General features: G+C 40.4%; 1 protein-coding gene across 3 annotated transcripts in view; it reads left to right on the top strand.

Moving 5' to 3' along the window:
• The window catches only part of CDH20 (cadherin 20), a 212,557-nt gene that overhangs the window by 133,791 nt on the left and 53,348 nt on the right, over positions 1-25,418 (top strand). The window contains exons 2-6 of one of the 3 annotated variants that reach the window (XM_082417957.1): positions 4,487-4,882; positions 12,475-12,769; positions 13,296-13,415; positions 15,890-16,057; positions 20,340-20,527. In XM_082417957.1, coding sequence (XP_082274083.1) covers positions 4,637-4,882; positions 12,475-12,769; positions 13,296-13,415; positions 15,890-16,057; positions 20,340-20,527 — 1,017 coding nt within the window. In that variant the 5' untranslated portion in view covers positions 4,487-4,636. Of the gene's footprint in view, positions 1-2,102; positions 4,883-12,474; positions 12,770-13,295; positions 13,416-15,889; positions 16,058-20,339; positions 20,528-25,418 lie in introns of those variants that run through there. The other 2 variants (XM_082417958.1, XM_082417959.1) reach the window with 2 other exon arrangements.

The following is a 25,418-nucleotide window of genomic DNA, read 5'->3' as shown; positions in this document are numbered from 1 at the left end:
TTAACTTTGGAGTTTGGGGCAGTGTCATGAGGCAGGTAAGGTGTGGAGTAGGTGAATGGAAGTGAGAGCACAGCCCAAATCCAGGAAATGTGGTACCTGGACAACCTCTTCTGGTTCTGTTGAGAGTTGGTCACCTCCATAGATGGCTAGCTTTGGGGAGACTGGTGAGTTGATGGCCACAAAAGAGGATTGGAGCTTCTTCTACTCACTTAATGAAAAGTGAGATGGAACATCTGTAGTAAATGAAAAAGACTTCAGGTCAGGGAACTATCTCATCTTCCAGCATACAAAACCATACTATACACCATTTCCAAAACAAAGTCCCACTGGTAAGCTTTCGTCAGTAGCACAGACATACACATACAGATCCAGGAATGTTGAAAGTTTGTTTACAGAAGCACTGAAAATATTTTCTTCATGGGATTCCACAACGGGAATCTTGTTGTTTGTGAACCGTACATAGTCAAAAACACCATCAGCAATGAATTTTTCACTCCAATTTATACCTGGGACCACCTGTTCTCTGTGGATTCTATACTCCAATCTGAAGGATTTGACTCTTAAGTAAAATGTGTTTATTCATATTTCTCAAGAGAGACCCTTGATTGGGAGGTGAAATAATGTTGTGACACTGAGCTGTGTTCTGATTGAATGTTGATGCACCTCGGGTACACAGTCATATTTCACTATAATACCTAGGATCTTCACAAAGTTTTGTCTTTCTTTTTAAGTACATTTTTGAGGCTCTTTTTATAAGTAAAAGTGATGGCATAAGAAGTTTAGCTGCCTAAAACCACAGCACCACAGCCTCCATTTACCTCTGTAAAGGTGTGAGTCTACAACAGAAAATTAAAACACCTCCCTGTTCACAGGGGGAGTCACTAGCAGAGGCGACTGACTTTCTCCTTCTGTAGAGATGTCATTTGAGCTTTACTGAGTAGTACTTCCATTGACCATGGAAAGCTCAGGAAAACTGGAATAATGAAGAAAGAAATCAGAGGGAGACCATAAAAGCCCAGTTCATTTCAAGGAGAAAGCAGTAACCATCCCTTCCCCCTACATTTTAAATATCACAACAAATCTAAGTAACGAAATAAACAATTCACTGAGAGCACATTTTATGTACAACTTTAATTTCTTCCTACTGTGTTCATTACCAAGTTGTTTACTTTCTTCAGGCAGGATGGGGGAAAAAACTTTTAAAAGACTCATTTAACACAGAAGTCAATTTCCACTAATGTAGTCTTCGTGTGGCATATGTGGTCTTCCAAAGCAGACCTATATATACATGTATACATATATTAGCCTCTTCCTTAATAAGAACAACAGCAATTAGCCTACCTTCAAACACATCATCGCTATTCTTATCCCATAGGAAAAAAAATCAATATGAGAACTATTTTATTTACAATAATGGCAGACTGGTTAGTATTTCTGACAGAACGGATTTTCCCCTCACTTGTATAAACATCTCTAATTGTGAAAAGAATAATGTTACTATTGGATAACCCAGATTTTACTTCCTGAAAAGTTAGGCAGGGGGTATTTTCCATGCATTCTGCCATGAGAAAGCAGGAATAAAGTGCTTTCCAATCAACTGTAGCTATCAAGTTATTTAACACAGAGAGAGTTTACAGGCACGTCAGGCTTTGAAGTTTCAGGTGTGTCAGGGGGAATGTGAAAGGGGCACATGGACCACCAGAGCTTTCACAGGATCACCAAGGACTCCACAGGGCCTAACATTCCAAAAGCCACTTTTGTACATGTCCCGTGAAAGGGAAGAACGTGAGGGCTTTGCACTGGTGTACAGGAGGCCAAAGTGGGCAGGAAAGAGAGATGAAAGCTGAGGCAACTGAACGGCCTACAAAATATTCATCACAAAGATTCCATAGAACGCCTTCTTTTTTTCCTGAGCTCTTCAGATCACACTTATAGGTAAAGATAGGAGGTTTTAATTGGCAAGAATGCATGTCTAGTTTGTAAGAGATGGGGGAATATAAGGGACAGTCTTAAAATTCCTCAAAATTTCCTCAAATCTCATTCTTTCCAGAAAATTTAGCCAGTGGAAGCAGGAGAGGAGACATTTACACCCCTTCCACACACACACACACATGCACCTGCTCACGTAGAACCCAAAAACAAGATGTTAAAAGTAGACAGAGAAAATCATCAAAAATAATGCTTAGACAAAATGTCCACATATGAAACACAGACATTAAAGGAAATATATTAGAGTATATATTTTGAGTTCTACCTTTGATAAGTGTGACCCAAAAAGAGAATTTTCTCTATTCTACAGAGTTTTCGAAGAGATAGTCCTTCAATGTTTCCTCATACCAAAAAAAAAAAAAAAGTTTGGTTATTACAGAATTGGGCTGGGCCAGATTTACTACCCAATAGTACTTATCATTGATGTAGAGATCTGTAAAATAATATATATACATTAGGCCCTTTCAGAATTTTGGTCCAAAAAGTGCCCACCAAGATGTTTCAGGCTCAGCTTCATCATTTTTACACATGACCCAGGTAATGCTCCTTATGTGGCTGTTCAAATGTCAGTTGACACCTTAAGTCATTTACGGAATACTTTCACCAACATTATCCCAACAGATTCTCACAGTCATCCTGTGAAGTAGGTGGGAGAACTACCATTCACTGCTTAACAGATGAGGAACAAAAATTCATAGAAGTGAACAAGTCAGAGGTGATGAAGGCAGAACCAGGAGTCAAACTGTCTAGTGACCCTTAGTCTAGTGAACTTCAGGGAAATTACAGATAGGTCTGTGTCTCACAATATATGGAATATTCCCATTGTGGTTACCAATCCCAGTATTCATTCTGGCGATACCTTTTTTTTTTTTTTTTTGGTAATGCCCTTTAGTCCATCTTCTAGGTCCCTAAAACAGCATAGCTAATTCTCACCAATCTTTTTCATTAATTCATCTCCGGGGTTAAGGTTCCTTTTTCCAGAATGTCTCCCCTTAGGGATCAGAGAAACATGAGCTGGGTTTCTGTCGATCGGTCTAAAGAGAAAGGAAACAGCTAATACTTGGTGACCCCCCTTCTAGCAAACCATTGTTCTTTATTAACAAAGACGTCACCCCAAATAAGATACAGGTGGCTTGCTTTTACTTGACAATCAATCTGTCTTTAGAGCTCTAACTGATAAGAGGCACAGCCTCCCATTCTGTTAGAGAAATTCTATAGTCTCCCCCAGCTTTTTCCTCTTTATCAGCTCTCACTGAAGTGATTTCTTATACAGAAATGAAATGGCATATTGTATGAAATGATTATATCTTTTTAATTCTTTTGTTCATTTCAATAGTATTTGAGAGGAAGCTAAAACGAGTTCTGATGATGACAGGTGGAAGGTGGTAATTGAGTTAGCAGCAATGCATTCATTTTAAACCACTTGTAGAAATGGAGCATTGCTTAGTCGCATAGGTCTGAAATCCCCAAATAAACACATTTGTTATGAGATGACAGCAGTTCTCCACATTAACAGTGAAAGTATTAAGCCCACAGAAGACATTCTAGTTGTTCTGACAGAGTGGCTTGAGTGCTATGCCACCTCATTAAATCCAGCCAAAGTAAGGGAAGAAAAGGTTGATGAGGTCATAGCCCAGGAGTGAGGTCACCAGCTAATCTGACCTCACAGCAACAAAAGAAGTTTGATGAAAAGGTGTCCCCAGGGTAGAAGTCAGCATCCCTTTGCCTAAATGAGTCTTTCAGCTCAGAAAAAAAAAATTGTTGGCTAGACTCTCTTAGCGTGCCCAGGGTAGCATGTGACTAATAGCACTTTAAAGTCTATTGTGAATGATATAATGATTAACTGACCTTTCAAATCCTAGAAAGGTTACATTAGCAGCCACTATCAGTGCTTCAGAGCTGAAGCAGTAGAGTGTGAAACTCGAATTCCACCATGAGCTCAGAGAATGATTAAAGTCAGAAGTGATCCATGGCTGCTTATAAATGAAGTCCAAGAGTCCTAATATTATCAATAACATGGAGTAGACAAAATATAACTGTGGGTGGCAAAAAGGATAGTTAGATTTTGCTTTTAGTTTTCTAATGAAAGCAGTTGGGCTAATGAAAATATTAGTTATTAGCTGTAAATTTTGGAAATGAATACTATTTTTAAGAATGTAGGAGGCTGTCTTACAAATATTTCAAAGAGCACACTATTAATTCAAGCCAATCAATAATACAGCATACCCCTCTAGTTACCAGTGAGAAGAAATTTACTCACTAGTTTTACTTCTTTCTGAAATCCATATTTAAAGGTTTGGGATTGACTATGTCAACATAAGTTGTCTTCTTTTTATCAAAATATTATTTATTACTCAAACACTTCTAAAGCAGTGTTATGACTCTTTAATTTGTTGAGTAGAAAAAACGAATATTTACTGACATTTCTTGAAAACTTGCTATAAGCCCACAGGAAAGAATTTGACATCATCACACTGTGTTTTCCTTAACTTGACAGGAAGTCAACTTCCAGTAGACTGACTTGAATCAGGACCTCATTTGGGAAGTATAAGTGTTCAATAAACTGCATTATTTTTTTATTTGGAAAATACTCAAGTTCAGTGGCTTTATCATCCTGAACTCTACTTTCTGAAAACCTGGCAATCCCATGTGGACTTCTGGTAGAATGAGCAATGCAAAGAGCTGGCTTGGACTTGGCATGTCCTTGTACTTCTGGGGACTGATGGACCTTACAACCACTGTTCTCTCGGGCACACCAACACCGCCAGGCAAATTAGAAGCGTTCCTGTCAGACAAGCCACAGTCACACTCTCGGACAAAGAGGAGCTGGGTTTGGAACCAATTTTTTGTTCTGGAAGAATACACTGGAACTGACCCTTTGTATGTCGGCAAGGTAAGAACTGCCAAAGAGAAAGATAAATTATCAGAATATTGAATATTGACATTGAATAAGAATATGAATTGACTATGAAAGCTCAAATAGTCTAAGGCCTGAGAACAATTTTAACTAGAGGTATGTTACTTGACAGCTAGTTGAAATCTAATTTTTGCTTTGTCAGATACCGATCAGAAAGGAAAGATTTCTCTCCTTGTTCTTGCCTCTGTTCTGAGTGGGAAATACTAGGAATTGGATTTTTGCAGGAAAAGCCTTGGACCCTGTAAGAGCCATTCAAGTCCCCCCAGAGGCAGCAGCAGCCTCAGGAATAACAGGATGGGGAAGAAATAAACTGGGAAATGCAAAGGGAGGAGTAGAGGGGTTTTTGCCTTTTTTTTTCAAAGCATTTCCACAGGTATTGCCTGAGGCCTAAATTTAATGGAAATAAAAAGAATAAGACATTCTTCATTTCAGAAGATCCTAGCTTGTGCTTCAGGATAGCTGGAGGCAATCAATGAATATATTTATAAACTTTATACTCGAATTTCCTTGATTTATCTATCATCATTTCATTTTTAATCCGGGCTTTCTCCTGTGTTTACTTATTTTGGATGTTAATCAGAGACCATTTTGCAAAAGCAACCAAATGAGAGAAAATGGGAAACAAGGAACTAATTAGAAAATAAATAATTCATTCAACTAACAAACACTTGTTTATTAGCACACAGGCTAAGAGTGTGGGTTTCAGAGTCAAATATATGTGGGTTCAAAACCCAGCTCTGCCAATTGCTTACAGAGTGACTTTGGAGAACCACGTAATAAGAGAACCACAACTTCTCAAGAGCTGTCTACATAAGCTCTTTCCTCAACTCCCACCCACTTCTCAACCCAGTTATCTGATTTCTGCCCTCACTCTGCACTAAAGTTGTCTTTTCAATGCTCCTAAGGACCTCCCCACCACCAGAACCGATGGTTTCATTTTATGGAACCACGCAACAGCGGCCTTGGACACTGCTGCCCAGTCGCTCCTTCTTGACTCACATTCTTCTCTCAGCTTCATGACCTTCACAGTCCCATTTTTCCTCCTTCCTTCTCAGCCTCTTTGCTGGTCCTCTCCCTCTGCCTGACCCCAACCATTGGTGGTCCTGTAAGCTTTGCCCTGGGTCTCTTCCCTATCCACACTCATTCCCTGGGTGGATTCGTCATCCCTATGGTTTTAACCCCCACCCCCAAACCAATGAATTCAAAACCTCCACCTCTGGCTCAGACCACTCATCTGAGGTTCAGACTTACAAACCCTACCGCTCCACATTTATGACTCAAAGGCATCCCACGTGTAGCATATCCAGTAAAGAATTCTCTAAGTCCACCCCGTTAGACTCTCTCACCACCATTATTTTTCCACAGCTCTAATCACAACCAACAATACCTAATTTATTTGTTTGTTTATATGTGTATTGTCTGAAGCCCTAGACTATAAGCTCAGTGAGGACAAGGACACTGCTCCCATTTTATCCACAAGGCCTAACACAGCACCTGTCACATAGGCAGTGTTCAGAAAGATACTTATGAAATGAGTACCTCGTGGTGTAGTAAGGATAAGTAATAAGCTAACACATGTAAAGGGCTTTAGCAGAGTACCAGGTCCAGAGTAAGATCTTAATAATCGTTACCCTGTAGTAGCTGTCGTCACCGTCGTCGTCGTCGTCGTCGTTGTAGTAGCAGCAGCAGCAGCAATAGTATAGGGAGTTCCTTATGTGAATTAAGCAGCTCAGTAATGCATACCTAATGCACCTGCAAATCTCCTGGCCTCAAAACCTGTGAATTTTCTTTGCCTTCTGCCTTCCCTTCTCTTCTTCCTTCATGCACAACCAGTCACCACATTCTGTCAATATCTCCTTGCCAGTTTCTCTCAGATTCACCTCATCCTCTCCAGGCTCTGTGATTACTGTGGTCCCTCTGTTCTTCATGATTAGATTAACTAAGCAGGTGCTGTAGGGAGAATCTTCCCATTCCTCCCGCTAGGACTCAGGACATTTACCTCCTTGAAGCACCCTTTCCATCATGTCACTCTTTTGATTAAGAAAGCACTGTAGCTCTCCAGTGCTTATCACAGCTCTTAGCACACAGTTCAAGGACTTCCAGAAAATGAGTCCTCCTCCCTTATCCAACCCTCCCCTAGGATTTCTCAAATCCTGTCCTGATCTCAGTCAAGCTGGGTCTCCTTACTGGCCCTGACACGACATACCACGTCAGTCCCTACCCCAGATGAGTGCCCATGCTACTGTCATGCCAAGGACGCACGGTCAGCCCCTCTCTGTTCAATCACATTCAGATTTCTCAGGGCCCCAGGTTAAAAGCCTTTTCCATCATGAATACATCTTCCACCTATTCAGAGTCCAAAGATCTCTAGCCACTTGATATTTGTAAAGTATTTCTTCCAACTAGACGCACATAGCTACCGCTAAAATAGGTTTAAGAAAATGCTTTCGTATTCAGTAATTGTTTTGTGTATTTGTACAGTTTAGAGCCCTCCTCCCTTCTCCCAAAGATAGAAACTGAGATGCCATCCCTGGCCTTCCCTACATTTCCCTAACACTGAGTACCCAGCACAGAACTGGACATACAAAAATGCAGAAAGACAAGGGTATCTGACATGTTTCTGGGCTACCACAGTACCGTATGTCAGTCATTCTCATAAAGCAGATCATTTAATCATCATAACAATGCGACGAGGTAAGTATAATTCACTACTTTTTGATAATCAGAGTAGGGAACAAGGCTCAGAGAGGTTACATTCCTTGCCCAAAGTTACACAGAAGGCCAGGAAATCTGAAACCGAAGCCATGGGCTTTCTTTTACGCTGCCCTGCACGTGGCCATGACTTTAGACCTAGCCCTGAGAGATACACAGAAGCAGCAATGGTGTCGGTGAGACCGGGAATGTAACCAAGCCTGTTTCCTGAAGGTGGGAGCACACAGCTGTGTAGTACCCTCTAGTACTCATGATTAGTGCTCACCCTTTCCTAATCACCCCAACACAGGACACAGGATACCCCCGCATCTCCACAGTCATCCTGTCCAACCAACACTCCAGCAAACAATGAAAGTTTTTACCCTGAATTGGGTATGTCACCTCCACATGAAGAAGATAATTATGTATTCACTTACCCAGGCACTTTTCCCCTTTACTTTCTTTTGAAAGAGAATCCATCCACCTTTCATTCCCTCTCCCCCAGGGGCATTTCAGCTTGTCACCTTGAGCTCTGGAAGATGTCTGTTTAGAGAGCTGGCCTGAGTATCTGCTTATTTCAGAAAGGAGTGTGGCAACAATTATCAGCTGTAATTGGTATGGCCTTATAAAATCCACACTGGGCTTTCCAGGGACAAGGCAGTGTCGAGTTAAAGCTAGATTATATTGACATATGCAAAGAGGGGGACGCAGAGAGCTTGTGCTTGTGCACGAATCTGTGGTCCCAAGTCATGCTGAGGTTAACAACTACACGGAAGCTGTCTAACCACAAACTGTAAGCACTTGCTGAATTCCTGGAACTATACGAGGCACCATGAAAGACAGCAAAAGGAGTGAAAGTCACCCTTGTGTTTAACATTTTTTCATGATCTTCATGTACTTCCCATCATTCACTACTCCTTTGGCTCAAGATCTTATAGACTAAAGAATTGTTAGGTTAAGTAGACTATCCACCTGCCTGTCTAGGATAAGTACATAACCACGTGCTGCCAACTCCATTCCAGAAGCTCCTTACCTTCCTCCAAAGAGCTGGTGCTCAGTTCAGTCAGTGTTAGCTGAATTAAGTATGGATAAACATAAAACACATTTTTATTGCAGTGCCAATTTGCTGAGTGACTTAGAGAAGAGCTGTTAATATCTCTTGTTTTCAATTTTCACAACCAAATGTGTATTCTACGGCTGGTAAACCTAATGTTTACCTAATGTTTACATGCACAATACTGTGCTGGTTATTAAGCCAGTGTCTCAGCTCTGTATTCACCTTTCCATACTCCACTTTGTGATGCTGGGGCTGGAACTCTGCAAACCACAGTTTCTCCTTTTCCAACCAGCTCCCACTGGGTTCTGAGAGCAGAATGCACTAGAGGGAGAACCAGAGGCAGGAGGAGGGACAGGGACTTGTTCCTTTCACCTGCAGCAGTTGATTCCAGTTTCTGGACTCTTTCCGCACTCCCAGCCCCAGCCTCACCACACCCGCTGAGAAATATCAGCACCACTGGATGGCACCCCCTTCTCAGAAGTCTGAGTCTCAGTTCCGTGGGAGGTGGGCGCTGGGGGGGCCCCTCCTCTAAACTCCTGAAGCCCCAGCCTGACGGGGCAGCCCTCCCTTCTCAGAGGTCTCTGGCTCAGCCTCCTCCAAACGTCCAGATTCCACGAGCCCCAACTTCTGCCCTCTGCTCCCCCAGCCAGAGGGGCACTAGCTGTTTCCTGGAGTTACTATCTCTCCTATGACACCTCAGTGTTCCCTTTCTGCCTTTTCAATCCTTCATATTAAATTCTCTCTGCTGAAATAAGTGGTGTGGGTTCTGTTCCCTGACTAGATCCTGAACTGATACAATTTCAGTTGACCCTTGAGCAACGTGGGGGTTAGGGGCACCAACCGTCTGCAACCTGGAAAATCCATTTTTAACTTTAGAGTCGGCCCTCTGTCTATATCCACGGTTCCTCCCTAATCACAGTTTACTCTGTATCCGTGGTTCTGCATCCACAGATTCATGTGTAGTACTGTTTGCAGCATATACTATTGAAAAAAATCCACATGTAAGTGCACCCTCGTGGTTCAAATCCATGTAGTTCAAGGGTCAACTGTATAGTCCCCAGAAACTAGCTCTGCGTAAGCAGATCCTGGCCCTTTTCATAGCTGGTACTCTTCCTGTTCATAGGAGGCCCTCCTGCTTCTCTGTGGATGTCATCCCCCTTCCTTCCCCCCTCCTCTCCCCTCTTTCTTGCGCATAAACACACACACACACAGAAGGTACCTGAAAGGTGCTTGCCAGCTCTTTTAAGGCAAAGGTAACGTGGTTTCACTAAAAGCTTTAACCCTACTACTACACCCTACACCACTCATTCAATAAAATTTTATTGAGCATTTGCTACATGTGAGGACTCACACTAAGATGGAAGCCACACAGTTCCTGACTTCAAGGAACTCACAGTCTAGAGAGTTCCTCAAATTCTTCTCTCAATACAAACAAAAACAAAGATAACAGATCCAAGGTTCAGCCCAGACTCCACTGACATCAGCCAGCCGAGTAGTTCCTGAGGAACCAGAACCTTCTCTACAGCAGCAAAGACTTCTAGCCTCCTGTTACTTATTAAGTACTCTCCATAGGCAGAACACTTAAACTTGGCCTATGATGATCACAAGTATGCTTAACTTTCTTAAGGTTCATAGGAAAAAACTTTTTAGATGACAAATAGAACACCTCAAAACAATCCTGGGTATTTTCTTTAATGTCAGCTTCTATTCTCTCTTTTTCCCCTGGATAATCTGCCATGCCCTGAATTAACCTATTTCATTCTAAGTGGAAGTTCTATGCCACATGCCTTAAAACTACACGTATTTATATATATATTTATACTTATACATGTATAGACATATATATGTAAACACACACAAACATATAAATTTTTTTTTTTTAATCCTTAGATCCCTGTCCTCCTCCTCCCAATTCCATTCCTCCGCCTGGGAACACAGGTCCAGATGGAATGGATTTTCATTTCTTTGTGGCCAGGTCCAAATAAAATGGCTTTCTACTCTACACAATAAGAGCTAGGCACCTCTGCTTTTTTAACTGCATAAACAGAAGATTTGGATTGCGATAAAAAATAATAATACTGTATATGGAAAGAGGAAATGGGAGAACTTTATATTCAAAATAGAATTCTTTAAGTAGAAAAAAATCCACAGCTATTTTTTCGGTCAGTTTGTTCTCTTATTTCCCTTCTCTAGATAAGACACAGCTGAATTCCTCTAGGCAGCAAAATCGCTGCCTGTGTGATCTGGCCATGAGTCAATTTGAGATCAGCTCAAAACCAGCCACAACCTCCAAACCCAGCCTTGTCTGAGGATGCTGTGAATACACTTTCAGGTGTCTTCTTGGTGTCCGTGCCATTTAATCCTCAGACTAACACTGTCCCAGCAATGCTTCAGGCAGCCTTCTCCAGCTTTTACCATTGGGCTATGCATAACAAAAAGGCCAACAGGTTGTTTTTTGGCCGTCTCTGCTACACTCCTGAAGGTCTGAAGGGAGTACAGAAGAGCTGGGCATGTTAATACCCTTCTCTCTATGCACGTATATCATCATGGTAATTGGCCCCATTTATAGCTTTCCTATTATGGGAAAGACACTGTACTAGGTGCTTTACATACATTAATCTCTAATGAGCCCAACAAACCTTCACAGTAAGAATTAACATTGTCCTCTACATTTATAATATGAGGAATTTGAGAGTTATAAGCGTTAAATAATTTGTCAAGGGCACTCAATTTATAACTGATACAGACTGTTCAGGCCAGATATACTTGCCTCTCTGGCCTAACCCTAAGGCTGGCTGTCTGTTTTATAAACTATATCTCATGGACTTCATCACCGAGCTACGCAGAGTGCTAACTACCCCAGCAACAACAGAGCTGGTGGCGGCTGACTAAGTGTAACTAATTTTCTGTTGCCCCCTTAGAGCAGGACTATTACAAGATAGCACAAAATTCCAGGGTTCTTGCCATCTATATACATTGTCTATAATTAGGGATGCAGGAGTTTATTTCTAGGCTTAATATGAAAATAGTGCCCCTGGACTCATTTCGAGAGTCGTTACAAAGTAATTTGGGAGGAAATATAGCTGGATGGACAGATAAAAGCATGTCCCTAACAGAACCTTCCACATATAGATTTGAGTGATTCAGTTATGAGGCCAAGAACTGGTCCCACCAAAAAGAGAGATACACTGATACAAAGAATAATAACCAGCAGTAAAATTCCATTTTGACGCCTGAAACATAAACAAGTATAGTCCTACCGAGTGAAACTACGGAATTCAGAGAATTTCAAGAGCCCCTGGAAGTCATTTTGTATTTCCAGTACGGTGGCCACTGGTCTATTTATTAGCTATTTCATCAGCTTCTCAGCCAACTTGAATTGTCATAAAGTTTCTGAAACTCCAAAATTTAATTTATATCAACACTTGTAAAATTTTTAAATGTTTAGCCTTGTCCTTTTTTTAAAAAGGAAATTAAATGGAAAGGCTGGATTCCTTCTTATTAGACTTGCTCCTATTGTACACGTTGGGACCTACACTTTCCAGAACTCCTGTTTTCTATACTTCTCAGGGAGAGGAACTTTAAAAACAGTATTAAGTTAAGGATACTGAATGGGATGTAGAGAAACTTTACTTATTCATCAACTTATATTTGCTCTTTGATATAATCATGTTCAATGCATATTAGTTCTTTGTAGACATTTTAAACATTTGAGTGAAAAACAGTCTTTCTGTTTGAAAGGAAATCATAAACTTAGACCATACTGAAAAATCTATTTATTTCTGACACCTGTTCATACGTCGGTGCTTTTTTTCCTCAGCTTCACTCAGACATGGACCGGGGGGACGGATCCATCAAATACATCCTCTCTGGAGAAGGTGCAGGCGTCGTGTTTACCATCGACGACACCACTGGAGACATCCACGCCATTCAGAGGCTTGACCGAGAGGAAAGGGCCCAGTACACTTTAAGGGCTCAAGCTCTGGACAGGCGGACGGGCAGGCCAATGGAGCCAGAGTCAGAGTTCATCATTAAAATCCAAGACATCAATGACAATGAGCCCAAGTTCCTGGATGGACCTTATGTCGCCACTGTGCCAGAAATGTCACCAGTGGGTAAGCTGGAGATTCACTGATTCTCACAAACAGCGGTTCCACTATAGAAGATCCTCCTGTCTAAACGTGGAGAAGGACAGAATGTGCAGAACAGTTCACAAATCATAAAACTCTACCAAGCTACTTAGACACTGAAGTCAGCCATAGTATAAAATAGTAGTAATACTAAGCCTAGTATTGTTATTCAGTTCCAGTTCTTAAAAAGCAAAACAAAATATAGATGATAGATAGATAGATAATATTTGATTCATAAGGGAGAAGCATTTTGGTATTATCAAAAGAGGAATGAGGGGCCCAAAGACTGTGTTGTCCTTACGAGTTACTAAGAATTTAAAACACAAGTAACTCCCATCCCCACTGAAGAGGTACTTCTGTACTAAGCAGTTATGGAAACTTGACCTAGAAAGAGGCCTTTCCCAAGGAAGCAGACATAACATTTGCAAATGCTTTAAAATTGCCCATTCAGGATTGCATTCAGCCTTTAGCAATTCAACTTGAACAGGTTTCCACAATCTCTCTCCCTCAGGGACTTCTGTCATCCAGGTGACAGCCACAGATGCTGATGACCCAACCTATGGCAACAGTGCCCGAGTCATGTACAGCATCCTCCAGGGCCAGCCATATTTTTCTGTGGACTCCAAAACAGGTATGTGATGTAATACTTGAGTCAGAGGTGTTGATTTTATTCTCTAATAATTTGTAACTGCTATTTATGACAGACCCAACTCTCCTTTTCAAGAACTCTCTAGGGAGTGTATTAACTAGAGAGGATTGTTATAAGCTTTGGGATTAAGAGACCAAACTAGCACTGCCCTGGTGGGTAAGGGCAGCACAATGCATAGACCGTGGATAAAGTCTGATTGGAGAGGCCCAAAGAACTGCCTACACAAAAGTATACCTCCTCACTAACCTGTAAAAAATCCTATGGCTGTATTTATTCCCAGGGAGTAAGGTCTTTTATAACGCCAAGAAGATCTAAGAGGATTGGCATATTAACCTGGGCTCGCTACAGAACTAGAATTGATTTTGAAACTAGGAAGAACCTTAGGGGAATCATCCAGTCCATCACTCTTCACTTAAAGGATAAGGAAATTGGGAACGGAGACCTAACAAAGTACTTCTGGTTGTAGAGATGTCCCCTGACACGTGGTCTGATGTTCTTCCCACTGAGCCACCCCGTACTAAGCAGAGAGCAAGGCCAGAATGAATGTGATGACAGGGGAGAGAGCACAGAGCATGGAATGTGGCCCCCCAAAAAGGAGGTGCTAAGTGGGACACTCTGACAGGGAGGACAGCATAGAGAACTTGGTGGGTAAGGAGGTAAGGAGCAACGTGCTAGAAAAGAACACGTCAACAATCAACAAATCAATTTGGCTTTGGGATTTTTGTTTTGTTTTGTTTTCAGTTTTACCCAAGAGCTTTGACTACAGAATTTATGTTTTATCTATGAAGGATTCCCTTTAATACTTTCGAGTTGGGCACAGCAATTATTATGATTATTATCTTGCACTTGTTCCAGACTTTCTCCCTTTTAAAATACATTCATAAATATTACCATATTTGAGCCTCCCAATAATCTTGCAAATATATGGAAGTGTTGTTATTCCCATTTCACATACAGGAAAATTGAGGACTGAAGAGTAATTAACACAAAACTAGAGTAAAGAAACTTACAGCCACAGAGGTAAAGTCAATGACAAACACTCAAAGTCATCCCTTTACAGGAAATAGAAAAAACAGATTTCTATTAGCAACCTGATATAATTTTTTTCCAGAAGTCCTCAGGGGAACCAGGCATTTGGAAAACTGTATCATAAAAGTAGAAAGTGAGGGAGTATACATTAGTAGGAGGAAAGAAAAAAGGTTGCAGTTAGGGACTTCCATAAAACAGTAACTTTAACCACTCTACAGATGGAGGGAGGGAGAGTGAGGGGGTGCCCACAGGGAGGAAAAATACAGACAGGAAGAGGGTAATGTGTCCTTTACATCCCAAGAGGAACCTTACATTATTTTGACAGCTCCCAGGGGGCATCTATAGTGTTAAGGTCAAAAGTACATGAAAAGATCGTTATTGCCATGCCCATAGGCCATTTAAAAAAAGAAAATGCTAAATATTTCACTTCAGAATGTTGTTACTATAATGCAATATATATACATTATAGGAGTAAAATGGGGACAGGTTTGTGGTTCCCAGTTCCTTCCTTTGGCATGCAAAAGGTCTATTTAGCCAAGGGTCATGTTGTAAACTTGCAGTAAACAAGCCTTTAATCTTTGCCTGGAGAGCACAGAAGTCAACTTTTCTAAGTGGAAGGGTTCAAAGGAAGATAAAACATTACCACACATCCTTGGCAGGATCAAAACAACACGTTTCACAGGATTTTGACTGAGACCCCTCTTCCTAACTGAAACCACATCATCATACGGCAGTGCTGCTACCTACTGTCTGGGGGAGATCATCCTGTATGTGTGTTAAACATAAACAACTCACAGAGCGTCTTTCATGTCTTAGCGCACGGAATGCACTGAAGCACAGAGGTAAGCAGAACCTAACAAAACAGAATGAACATATAACAAAAGGAAAAGCAAATCTGAATTCCAACCCTGCTTACAATTAATTACTGGGGAGGCAGGAGAAAGCAGACTAGGAATGAGTTGCCTAAAGAAGAATCATTCACACTACAAGGGCTCTAGGGGCTGAATGAAGAAAGAAAGAGCTAAAGGAGAATTATCTAAAATCACAGATTTGCAGGCATATGAGGCTTTGTTTTCCGGACCCGAAGCCCCAGTTTTGTTTGGTGAGACAGAGCAGCCTGAAACTGTCTCAGACTGCCAGTTCCCCAGTCTGTTAGAGAACCATTGCTGCCACCTCCTGTTCTTTCTCAGTAATGTTGCCAAAGGAAATCGGCCCGCGAAGCTCTGCCGGCTGGAATAGTTATTTATTCACCCTTTGTTTAAGCACAGCATTTTTTTGACGCTGGGATTCTGACCTCAAATTTAATAAAATATGTGACTTGCATCTCAACTCTAGCCATTAACAATGCACAAGGAGAAGCCTAGAACCCAATCTTTAAAATGGAACTTGTGGTTTTGTTTTTAAAAACAGTCATTTCTATCCTGCAGGTGTAATTAGGACAGCACTCATGAACATGGACCGAGAAGCCAAAGAATACTATGAAGTGATTATCCAAGCCAAGGACATGGGAGGGCAGCTTGGCGGATTAGCTGGGACCACAACGGTCAACATCACCCTCTCAGATGTCAATGATAACCCACCCCGCTTTCCCCAGAGTGAGTACCTAACCAGTGAGAGTATAGGTCTCAAGTCAGAGGGATGCACTTGTGACAGAGGTGAAAGAGAAAGGCCTGTCTGAGTTCCTCTTTGAGTTCAATTATTCATGGATTCCTTTCTGACATTTATCATGCGATTCTCACATAACTATTTCCCTTCTAGATACCAACTTCCCATAGCACTAAACCAGTGTTTAAACTCTTTTTTTCTTGATTGCCATGCCCTGACCACTCCCCATAAAATTAAATATTAAGCAGTAAGATTTTGTTGGGTAGGGCTGAACTTTAGAGAGCCATAAACCATTGTAATATATAATAAATATCTAAGATTTTTTCACCTCTCCCCAACAAGAATCAATTTTTGCCCCCTAGGGGGCAATATTGCCCTTGTTGAGAATGCATGCAGGGAAACTAAGCCAAAGCTGGAGGTGAACATAGTGACCCATCTGACCACCTTAACCAATCAATTCACAAGCAGGTACCAAGCACCTGCTTTGTAAGGGCCCTGGGCATGAGGGCCCAGGATTCCTGAAACCCAGTCTCTGCCCCTGTGAAGCTTAAAGTCCACCTGGGGAGTACATACTCGATATTCATCAAAAGTTAAACAGGAAGCAGCATTTGCTGTGCCACTAGGTTAGTGTAGAATGAAGCCTTCAAAAGAAACCAAGATAAGTAAAGGCTTAATAAAAGAATGAGAGCTCAGCAGGGGATTGAAGAATATAAAGGATTCAAATAGGAAGAAAGGAAAACATTCCAGAAGGGGGAAGCTATTCATTCATTCAAAAAATATTTGCTTTGGGCAACATTCTAGATATGGGATATAAAGACCTAGAAATAAAGCTGCGAATGTAATTTTATGTTCAAAGATCCCTAAAATGAAGACCTGCTCTTCAGTGTTTCAAATGTGTTATATTTCTAACGGAAGTCACTGCAAAGGTTTTGAGCAAGTGAGAGACATAAAGGAAGGCTAATTTGATAGCCGTGTACAGCACTCGTTGCTAGGGGTGGAGACTAGAAGCAGGAGAGTCTGTTAGGAGGCTTTTAGAGTGGTCCAGATTTGAACTGATAAGGATGTAAGGAAACAGCAGAAGGGGTGGAATGGGGCAAATAAGAAAACATGGACTTCTGTCTCTTGATTTCTTGGCTAAGGGAAGATGGAACCAAAGATGACAGTGATGTTCTAGTCTGGGTGACAGGGAGAAGAACTGCACTACTGATAGAAACAGAGGGTGCATAATGGAACTAGTGGCAGGGAAGGAGGAAGACAAATTCCAATTTGAATGTGAAGTGACAGCAGGACAATCAGATTGAAGGTCCTTAAGGAAGGTGGAATATAGAGCTATGACTGTGGAATGGAGCCCAGGAACGGAGATGTGAATTTGAGAAGCAGATGCCTAAGAGGGAGCAGTTGGAGAAGTGAGAGCAGCAGACACAATTCCAGGTGAAAGACTTAACCAGGGGAATCAGGTTAAACAACAACAACAACTAAACTAAAAACTAAAAACCAGACCACCAGCTGAATAGCTACATTTTAAGTCAGTCAAACCAAGTAAGCCATCTATTTCATCTATGTAAATACAGGAAGAGGACTCAAATATTTACATACAACTGGTATCCATAAAGTCCCCATGAGATTTCGTGAAACTAAAAGACAGTATATTAAATATTTCACAAGTGGTACAAATAAGTAGGTTACTAAGTTGATTGGTCCTACAGTTCAGAATAGTAGCGCATCATGAAAACAGTTTATGAAATGCCATATGGATTGGCTTCTTAATTGCTTTGCTGACCCTGTGGGTTCCATCTTTATTTTTTCATGAATGGCTCACACTGTGCACACTGTAGACTACAGATTCTTGAACATCCTTGATCCTATTTGGCTTTGTAATTTGACACTAGACAGTATCTCTGAGGCATAAAGGGAAGAACGAAGTTATTACACAGCTCACAGTACGTAGATTTGGACATACTGCAGGAAAGTTGTATTGTTACCTACCAGGGCTCTTGGCCTCCTTAATCAATAGAAATTGATCAGAGGCCAGACAAGAAATTCAGGCAAGGCTTTACTGGGGACCCCGCTGCAGCAGCAGGGAGTGAGAACAAACAACAGCTTCCCTTGCTTGCTCCCTGCGCGGGGGCGAGCTCGTTCCTTATACGGGGTGAGGGTAGGGGTGTGTCCAGGCGTCGGGACAGAGGGGTGGCTGGGGTGGTTTGCCCACCACTTAGGTGGTGTTGTGTGCAGGGGGCAGGCGAAGTACCCTGCTTTTGCTCTGGGCCCTTCAAAAGTGGCACTTGGGTTTTTTGGTCTCTTTGTATCTTTTGTCCAGAATTTGCCCCAACTGTGCATGCACCCAGTTATTTTTAGTCTCATATAGTTTCTCTGTCTTTTGTTGCTGGAGAGGTGTGTCCAGGTGCAAGCACTGCAGCCCTGCAGCAAAGAGGCCCAGGTCCCAGCCTGTCTCAATATCACCCCAAACACGGCAGCTTCACAGAAGCATAACACAATACAGTGATAACTGGGATTTTAGTCCTGCCCCACAAGGCAACATCTGAACACCATTCTAAAGCACACATTTTGAGTTGTCATTTTTTTTAAATAATGAAGAACCTAGAATAGAGTGGAAACACAGATTATGTTGCACGGAAGACAAAATGGAAATGTGTAAAAGTAATCTCTGTGTCTCTAAACATTGTTCACACATTATCTCTGCTTCCTCTAAAATAGTCATTATTTTTGGACTTTTAAAAAATTTTTTTTATCTCACCATTAATTATTTCTCCTATTTGCTAAGACTAAGTTTAAATGATCTCATTATTCCATAACCTACCTTGGATAAACTCTTTGGCATTATTAATCTTCTGATTCTTCATTTTGGAAATCTCATTTTCCCTCTTTTTCACAAATATCATAACTGATTAGTTGTGGTTGACACAATGACACACCTACTATTTTATATTGAACAAGCTCAGTCACCTTTAACTGAACCAAATGTAAGGGAATGTCAAAACCTCAGACTATTATTTCTAATATAATGCATTATGTGTAGAAATTATATGTATATGTTTGTTTCAACACAGAACATACAGCTTTCCTGGAGAAAATTATTTGTTTTTCCCAAACGTGTTCTGCAATAGAAAAGTCTAATCCATCAACAACTTTGGAAGTGAATGTAAAGAGATCATGAAATCCAAGTGCCTCCAGTTTAGTACAGACATTAGCAATTTCTTGGCTCACACTGGCAAAGAACAGTCATCATTTCTCCTCCTGTGCAGGGGAGGGTGCTATGAGCTGGCTGGGTGCTGTCAGCCTCCCCAAATCTTTGTGAGACTCAAGCCGTCACATCCCAGGCTTCCCAGGTTCACATCCCCACAGCTTGCAATGCATATTAGAATCAGAGAGACCATGTACATATTGAAAATGTGATTGCTTGATATAATATTTAGTCATTCACGTTATGATTGACAAAACAATGAAGAATGTCAAAAAGTTTAGCCCCAGAGAAGGTAAGTTAATGAAAATACTACTCCATGGAGACAAAAATGAACTGAATTAGTGAATTCAGGATATCAAGTTGAAAAGGAGAACATTACTGGCTCTGAGTTTCTTACATATGTGAGAACTCTGGGGGCATTCTATTCTGGAAAAGAGAACAAGAAGCTTCAGAGATCTGTCCATGAAGAAGCTGCCAATGGGCAGTCCCAGGTGCACGGACAGACTGAAGCTGGTGGAGTTTGTTCTCCATGGCTGGTCCTCCTTGTAGATCACTGGTCTCCATTAAATTTGGGCAGGTGGTCATAGAGACAGGCATTCAGCATGATGGCCAGGCTACAAAGGAAAATGTGGGCATTTGAAACGTGAACAGAGTAAATACATACTTTGTGACCACAATGTTTTTTCTATTTTTCTCAGAAGTAATTAACATTTGGGGAAATGGTTCATTAGGAAGGAAAGATTGGAAAGCAAGGTATTGATACTTCTACCACTCTGAAGGTAGATTCACTGAGATGAGAAATATTTTTGCTTTTGTCCTGTCCTACTCCTAGGATTATGATCAAGGTATTTTGGTACCTACTTATCAAATATCCAGTACAGGCTATGACCCAATAACATTTACTCAGCCTCTTTGGATCTCAGTTTTTTCATCTGTAAAACTCAAGTTTTAACTTTTGGACCATGAAAAAGATGTTTTGCACAGCATGGTGGACATGATGTGATACTGAAGAGGCTTTTTTTTGGTAGTAATAGATTACAGAAAATGCATGTTCTCACTCTTCCTCACAGAACATTATCAGATGAATGTGTTGGAATCAGCTCCGGTTAGCTCTACTGTGGGAAGGGTGTTTGCCAAGGACTTGGATGAAGGAATTAATGCAGAGATGAAGTACACTATTGTGGATGGAGATGGTGCAGATGCATTCGACATTAACACAGATCCCAATTTCCAAGTCGGCATCATAACTGTGAAGAAGGTAATCTAACTCCTTTTTCCAAATCATTTCAATGGAGGCTTTGAATGTGTATGAAATATTAGTAAGGACTGTTATATTATTGATATGTATTGCTTCAAATTCTCTGATACACTTTCCTATCAATAAGAAAAAAGCCTCTTACTCCTTTTGTTTACATGTAAACACTGGCTGTGTCATCATTTTACAGAAAGGGTACCAAGTCATGATAAAAATGTATTATAAATATGTCACTTCGGACTTCCCTGGTGGCGCAGTGGTTAAGAATCCGCCTGCCAATGCAGGGGACACGGGTTTGAGCCCGGGTTCAGGAAAATCCCACATGCCGCGGAGCAACTAAGCCCGTGCACCACAACTACTGAGCCTGTGCTCTAGAGCCCACAAGCCGCAACTACTGAGCCTGCCTGCCACAACTACTAAAGCCCGCACACCTAGAGCCCCTGCTCCGCAACAAGAGAAGCCACCGGAAAGAGAAGCCTGTGCACTGCAATGAAGAGTAACCCCCGCTCACCGCAACTAGACAAAGCCAGAGTGCAGCAACAAAGACCCAATGCAGCCAAAAATAAATAAATAAATAAATTTATTTAAAAAAAAAAAAAAGTCACTTCTCCTAGCTCACTACTTAGCCACTTTAAAAAACTGCTGTAGCTTAATTCCCTAATGATGTTAATGACTTAACCAATATCTGCATTTTAATAACCTCATTTTTACCACAGTATACCATAAACAACAATAAAGCTAGCTATACTATTATTATTAATCAATAAATAACATGCAGGGATTTTTAAATTGCTACTTAAAGACCTAAAGATGCTAATCAGACTTGGAAAGGTTTTATCAAACACAGCTGCTGAGTGATGTTACCATTTGGAACTCCTTAATAGTAAGGAGTTATAATAAGTTAATAAGTTTTCATAGTAAGTTAATAAGTTTTTGAATGTAAGCTATCGATTCTGTGGAATAAAGCACATATGGACATACTCAGCTGAAAGATAAAACCTAAAAATAATTGAAGTTTTAACATCCTAATAAATATATCTGATAAAATACATTAATTCAAAAAAGTATTAATTTCATCTTCCTTCTCCTCTATTTCAAATACAACTTAAAACCCAAGATATCTTAAAGTATTTCTTCAACAAAGATTTGTTGAGTGCCTACCTATGTGCCAGGCACTGTTCTAGGCATTTAATGTAGAGAGTAAGTAAAACAACTGAAAACCTCTGCCCTCTTGAAGTTTACATTCTAGTAAGGGGAAGAAGACAATCAAATAGCAAGTAAGTCAATAAAGTTGCATATTAGAAAGCAATAAGTGCTATGTGGGAGGGGGTGTAAAATAGAACAAAGCAAGATCAGAAGAGCCAACATGACTTCAAATTTAATTGCATGCTTGTGACTGGCCTCACAGAGAAGTGACATTCATGCAAAGACTTGAAGTGGGCAGAGCCACAGCACAGAGTTGGGCAGGCTGACAAGGCACAACCCTCGGAGGAGCCCTGTAAATGACTTTCAGGGAGAACCATAAATGGCAGCCCTGTAAACAAGGGAATGGACACGGAAGTACTGAGGAAAGTGTTCCAGACAAAGGAACAGCCAGTGCAAAGACCCTGAGGTGGGACTCTGCCTGGCTTGTTTCAAGAACAGCAAGGGGGTTTATAAGGCTGGAGAGGGAGACCAGAAGGAGATGAGGTCAGAAAAGTAACAAGGGGGACAGACTGTGTTAGGACCTTGCAGGCAGATTAAGGACTTTGGGTTTTAATCTGACTAAAGTGGAGAACTGAAGGATTTTAACAGATGTGTGACATCACTGGACTTTTATTATGAAATAATTACTGTGTAAGCTGTGTTGAGAAAAGGCCATAAGGGGGCAAGAATGGAAACAGGGAGTCCAGCTGAGAGGCTATTGCAATAATCAAGGTAAGAGATGATGATGCCTTGGTCTATGGTATTGGGAATGGATGTGGTGAGAACTGGTCAGAATCTGAATATATTTTGAAAGTAGAACCAACAGGATTTCCTAACAGATTGGATGAGGATATGAAAGAAAAAGAGGAGTTGGTTGAGCGACAAAAAGAATAGAGATGGCACTAAGTGATACGGGGAAATACTGGAATTCAGTTCTGAGCACGTAACATTTGCAATGTCTATCAGACACCCAAGTGGAGATGTATAGCAGTTGTCGGTTATAGGAGTCTGGAATTTGGAGAAGAGTTTTGGACTGAAAATATAAATTTGAGAGTCATAAATGGTACTTAAAGCAAATAAAAAATAATAATATTCCAAGGGATCGAGCATAGATGGAGAAGAGGGCAGTGAAATAAATCCTGTGGCAGCCCAATGTGATAAGGTCAGGGAGAGCAAAAACAAGCAAGGAGACTGAGGAGGAGAGACCAGGGAGGCAGAAGGAAGATCAGGAGAGTCTGGTGTCCTGGAAGGTGTAAAGAAACTGTTTCCAAGAGAAGAGAGTGACTGCTCTCAGTGCTGCTGTGATAAGTGCTGCTAAAGGTCATATAAAAACACCGAAAATTAATCACAGACTTTTGGAACAGGGAGGTCATTGATGACCCTGACAAAAGCAACAAAGTCATAACTTAGAATGTGGCACAAGTTAATGTGTTAATAATAACTTTATTCTATGCTGTTCCATAGAGTTGAATTAACACTGCTTTAGAAGGGAAGAAGGGAGAGTTCACATGTTTGTCCTTATTTATTTAATGTGCAATCAAGTACAGCAAAAGAACAGATATATCCAGCATTCCTCCAACCAGAAATCTTTATAACCAGCACACAATGACCTCAAAACAGTGCAAAATGCTGACATTAACTTTGGAAACATCATATAAATCTGGATGTAATTTAAATAATGTAGTTTATTTTACTCATATTCTTTGAAAACTAATAATACATTATAAAAGGTGACTAGAATAATAATACCAAGTTGTTGTATGACATAAGATTAAGAACACTCCCCTATTACGTGGCATGCCTCAAGCTAAAAATTAATAATACATTGCCTATCATGACTGGTAACTATAAACAAGGTAAAACCTCAAAGTTTGGGATAATTATTATCTCTTTAAAGCAAAATTTATCTTTAAAGAATTAAGCAATCAGAAAAAGAGCTTTTGAGGTTCTCAATATATTTTAAATTTTATTTTATATCTTAAATAATATATAATTCTAAATAATAAAATAATATTAATTTATGTCCAATTATTAGAATATATCTTAGACCTTACTATAAGCCATTAATTTAAAAAATATTAACTATTATAATTTTGTATATGATGAGATTGGTTAGGGTGGTATGGCCATAGACTGTATCTGAAAGGAACCTCAAAATGTCGTTTCTCCAGCTCCCTTACCTGGAAAAAAGATTAAACCTCGTAAGACAGAACACTGTCTTTCACTGTCATTGCTAAAACTATATCCATGTTTAATCAAAACATGTATCAACTTTGCCAAGGTCATTTGGATTCCTCTTCTGAACTTATGAGGTGCCAGAAAATGGAATTAAGAAACAGGTCAATAAGTTGAGTAGATGGACAAGTCAAATATAATAAATACTTTAGAGGCTATTGACTGCTAAATCTATACCTTTGGAACAACATTCACTCAGATGCTTGATCCACACCCATCCTCCTACTTTGTCATTAATAATGTCATGTAAAATTGAAAGAAATGTTCTGCTTTTGATTTATTTCCCTTAGGCCTATTATTTGTCTAAAAAAGCACACACTTTTTCAAAAAGAGAAATTAAGTTGAATTGATAGAATTGGGTCTTCATAAAACCACACTGATTACTACCCAGTACCTTGGGTCTTTTTTGGCTTTTAAGTAATCAATCAATTGATTTTCAGTCTCTTAATTTAAATGCTTTTCAAAGATAACTTGAAACATACAATTTTCAGAATGTTCTTTATCCTATATGAGCATGATCTTATATCTTCAGCATGTCTTCCATCTTCCAGCATACAATAAACAATTGTTTCAAGTCCACTCTCCTCTTAGGCAGGCCACAAAGCAGAAAACTTTTGAATTTCATCAAACCTAAGGTGCCATGAATTCTCATCACTGTCTTATTTTTAATTTTTTTAAACTTCTTTATTGGAGTATAATTGCTTTGCAATGGTGTGTTCGTTTCTGCTGTATAACAAACTGAATCAGCTATACGTATACATATATCCCCATATACCCTCCCTCTTTCGTCTACCCCCAATCTCCCTATCCCACCCCTCTAGGTGGTCACAATGCACCCAGCTGATTTCCCTGTGCTATGCGGTTGCTTCCCACTAGCTATCTGTTTTACATTTGGTAGTGTATATATGTCCATGCCACTCTCTCACTTCGTCGCAGCTTACCCTTCCCCCTTCCCATGTCCCCAAGTCCATTCTCTACGTCTGCGTCTTTATTCCTGTCTTGCCTCTAGGTTCTTCAGAACCATTTTTTTTTGTAGATTCCACATGTATGTGTTAGCATACAGTATTTGTTTTTCTCTTTCTGACTTACTTCACTCTGTATGACAGACTCTAGGTACATCCACCTCACTACAAATAACTCAATTTCGTTTCTTTTTTATGGCTAAGTAATATTCCATTGTATATATGTGGCACATCTTCTTTATCCATTCATCTGTCGATGGATGCTTAGGTTGCTTCCATGTCCTGGCTATTGTAAATAGTGCTGCAGTGAACATTGTGGTACATGACTCTTTTTGAATTATGCTTTTCTCCAGGTATATACCCAGTGGTAGGATTGCTGGGTCGTAGGGTAGTTCTATTTTTAGTTTTTTAAGGAACCACCATACTGTTCTCCATAGTAGCTGTATCAATTTACATTCCCACCAACAGTGCAAGAGGGTTCCCTTTTCTCCACACCCTCTCCAGCATTTATT

The sequence above is a fragment of the Balaenoptera physalus genome, assembly GCF_965194825.1.
Source record: "Balaenoptera physalus genome assembly, chromosome: 12".
Lineage (NCBI taxonomy): Eukaryota > Metazoa > Chordata > Mammalia > Artiodactyla > Balaenopteridae > Balaenoptera > Balaenoptera physalus.
This window is presented reverse-complemented; position numbering and strand designations above follow the sequence as displayed.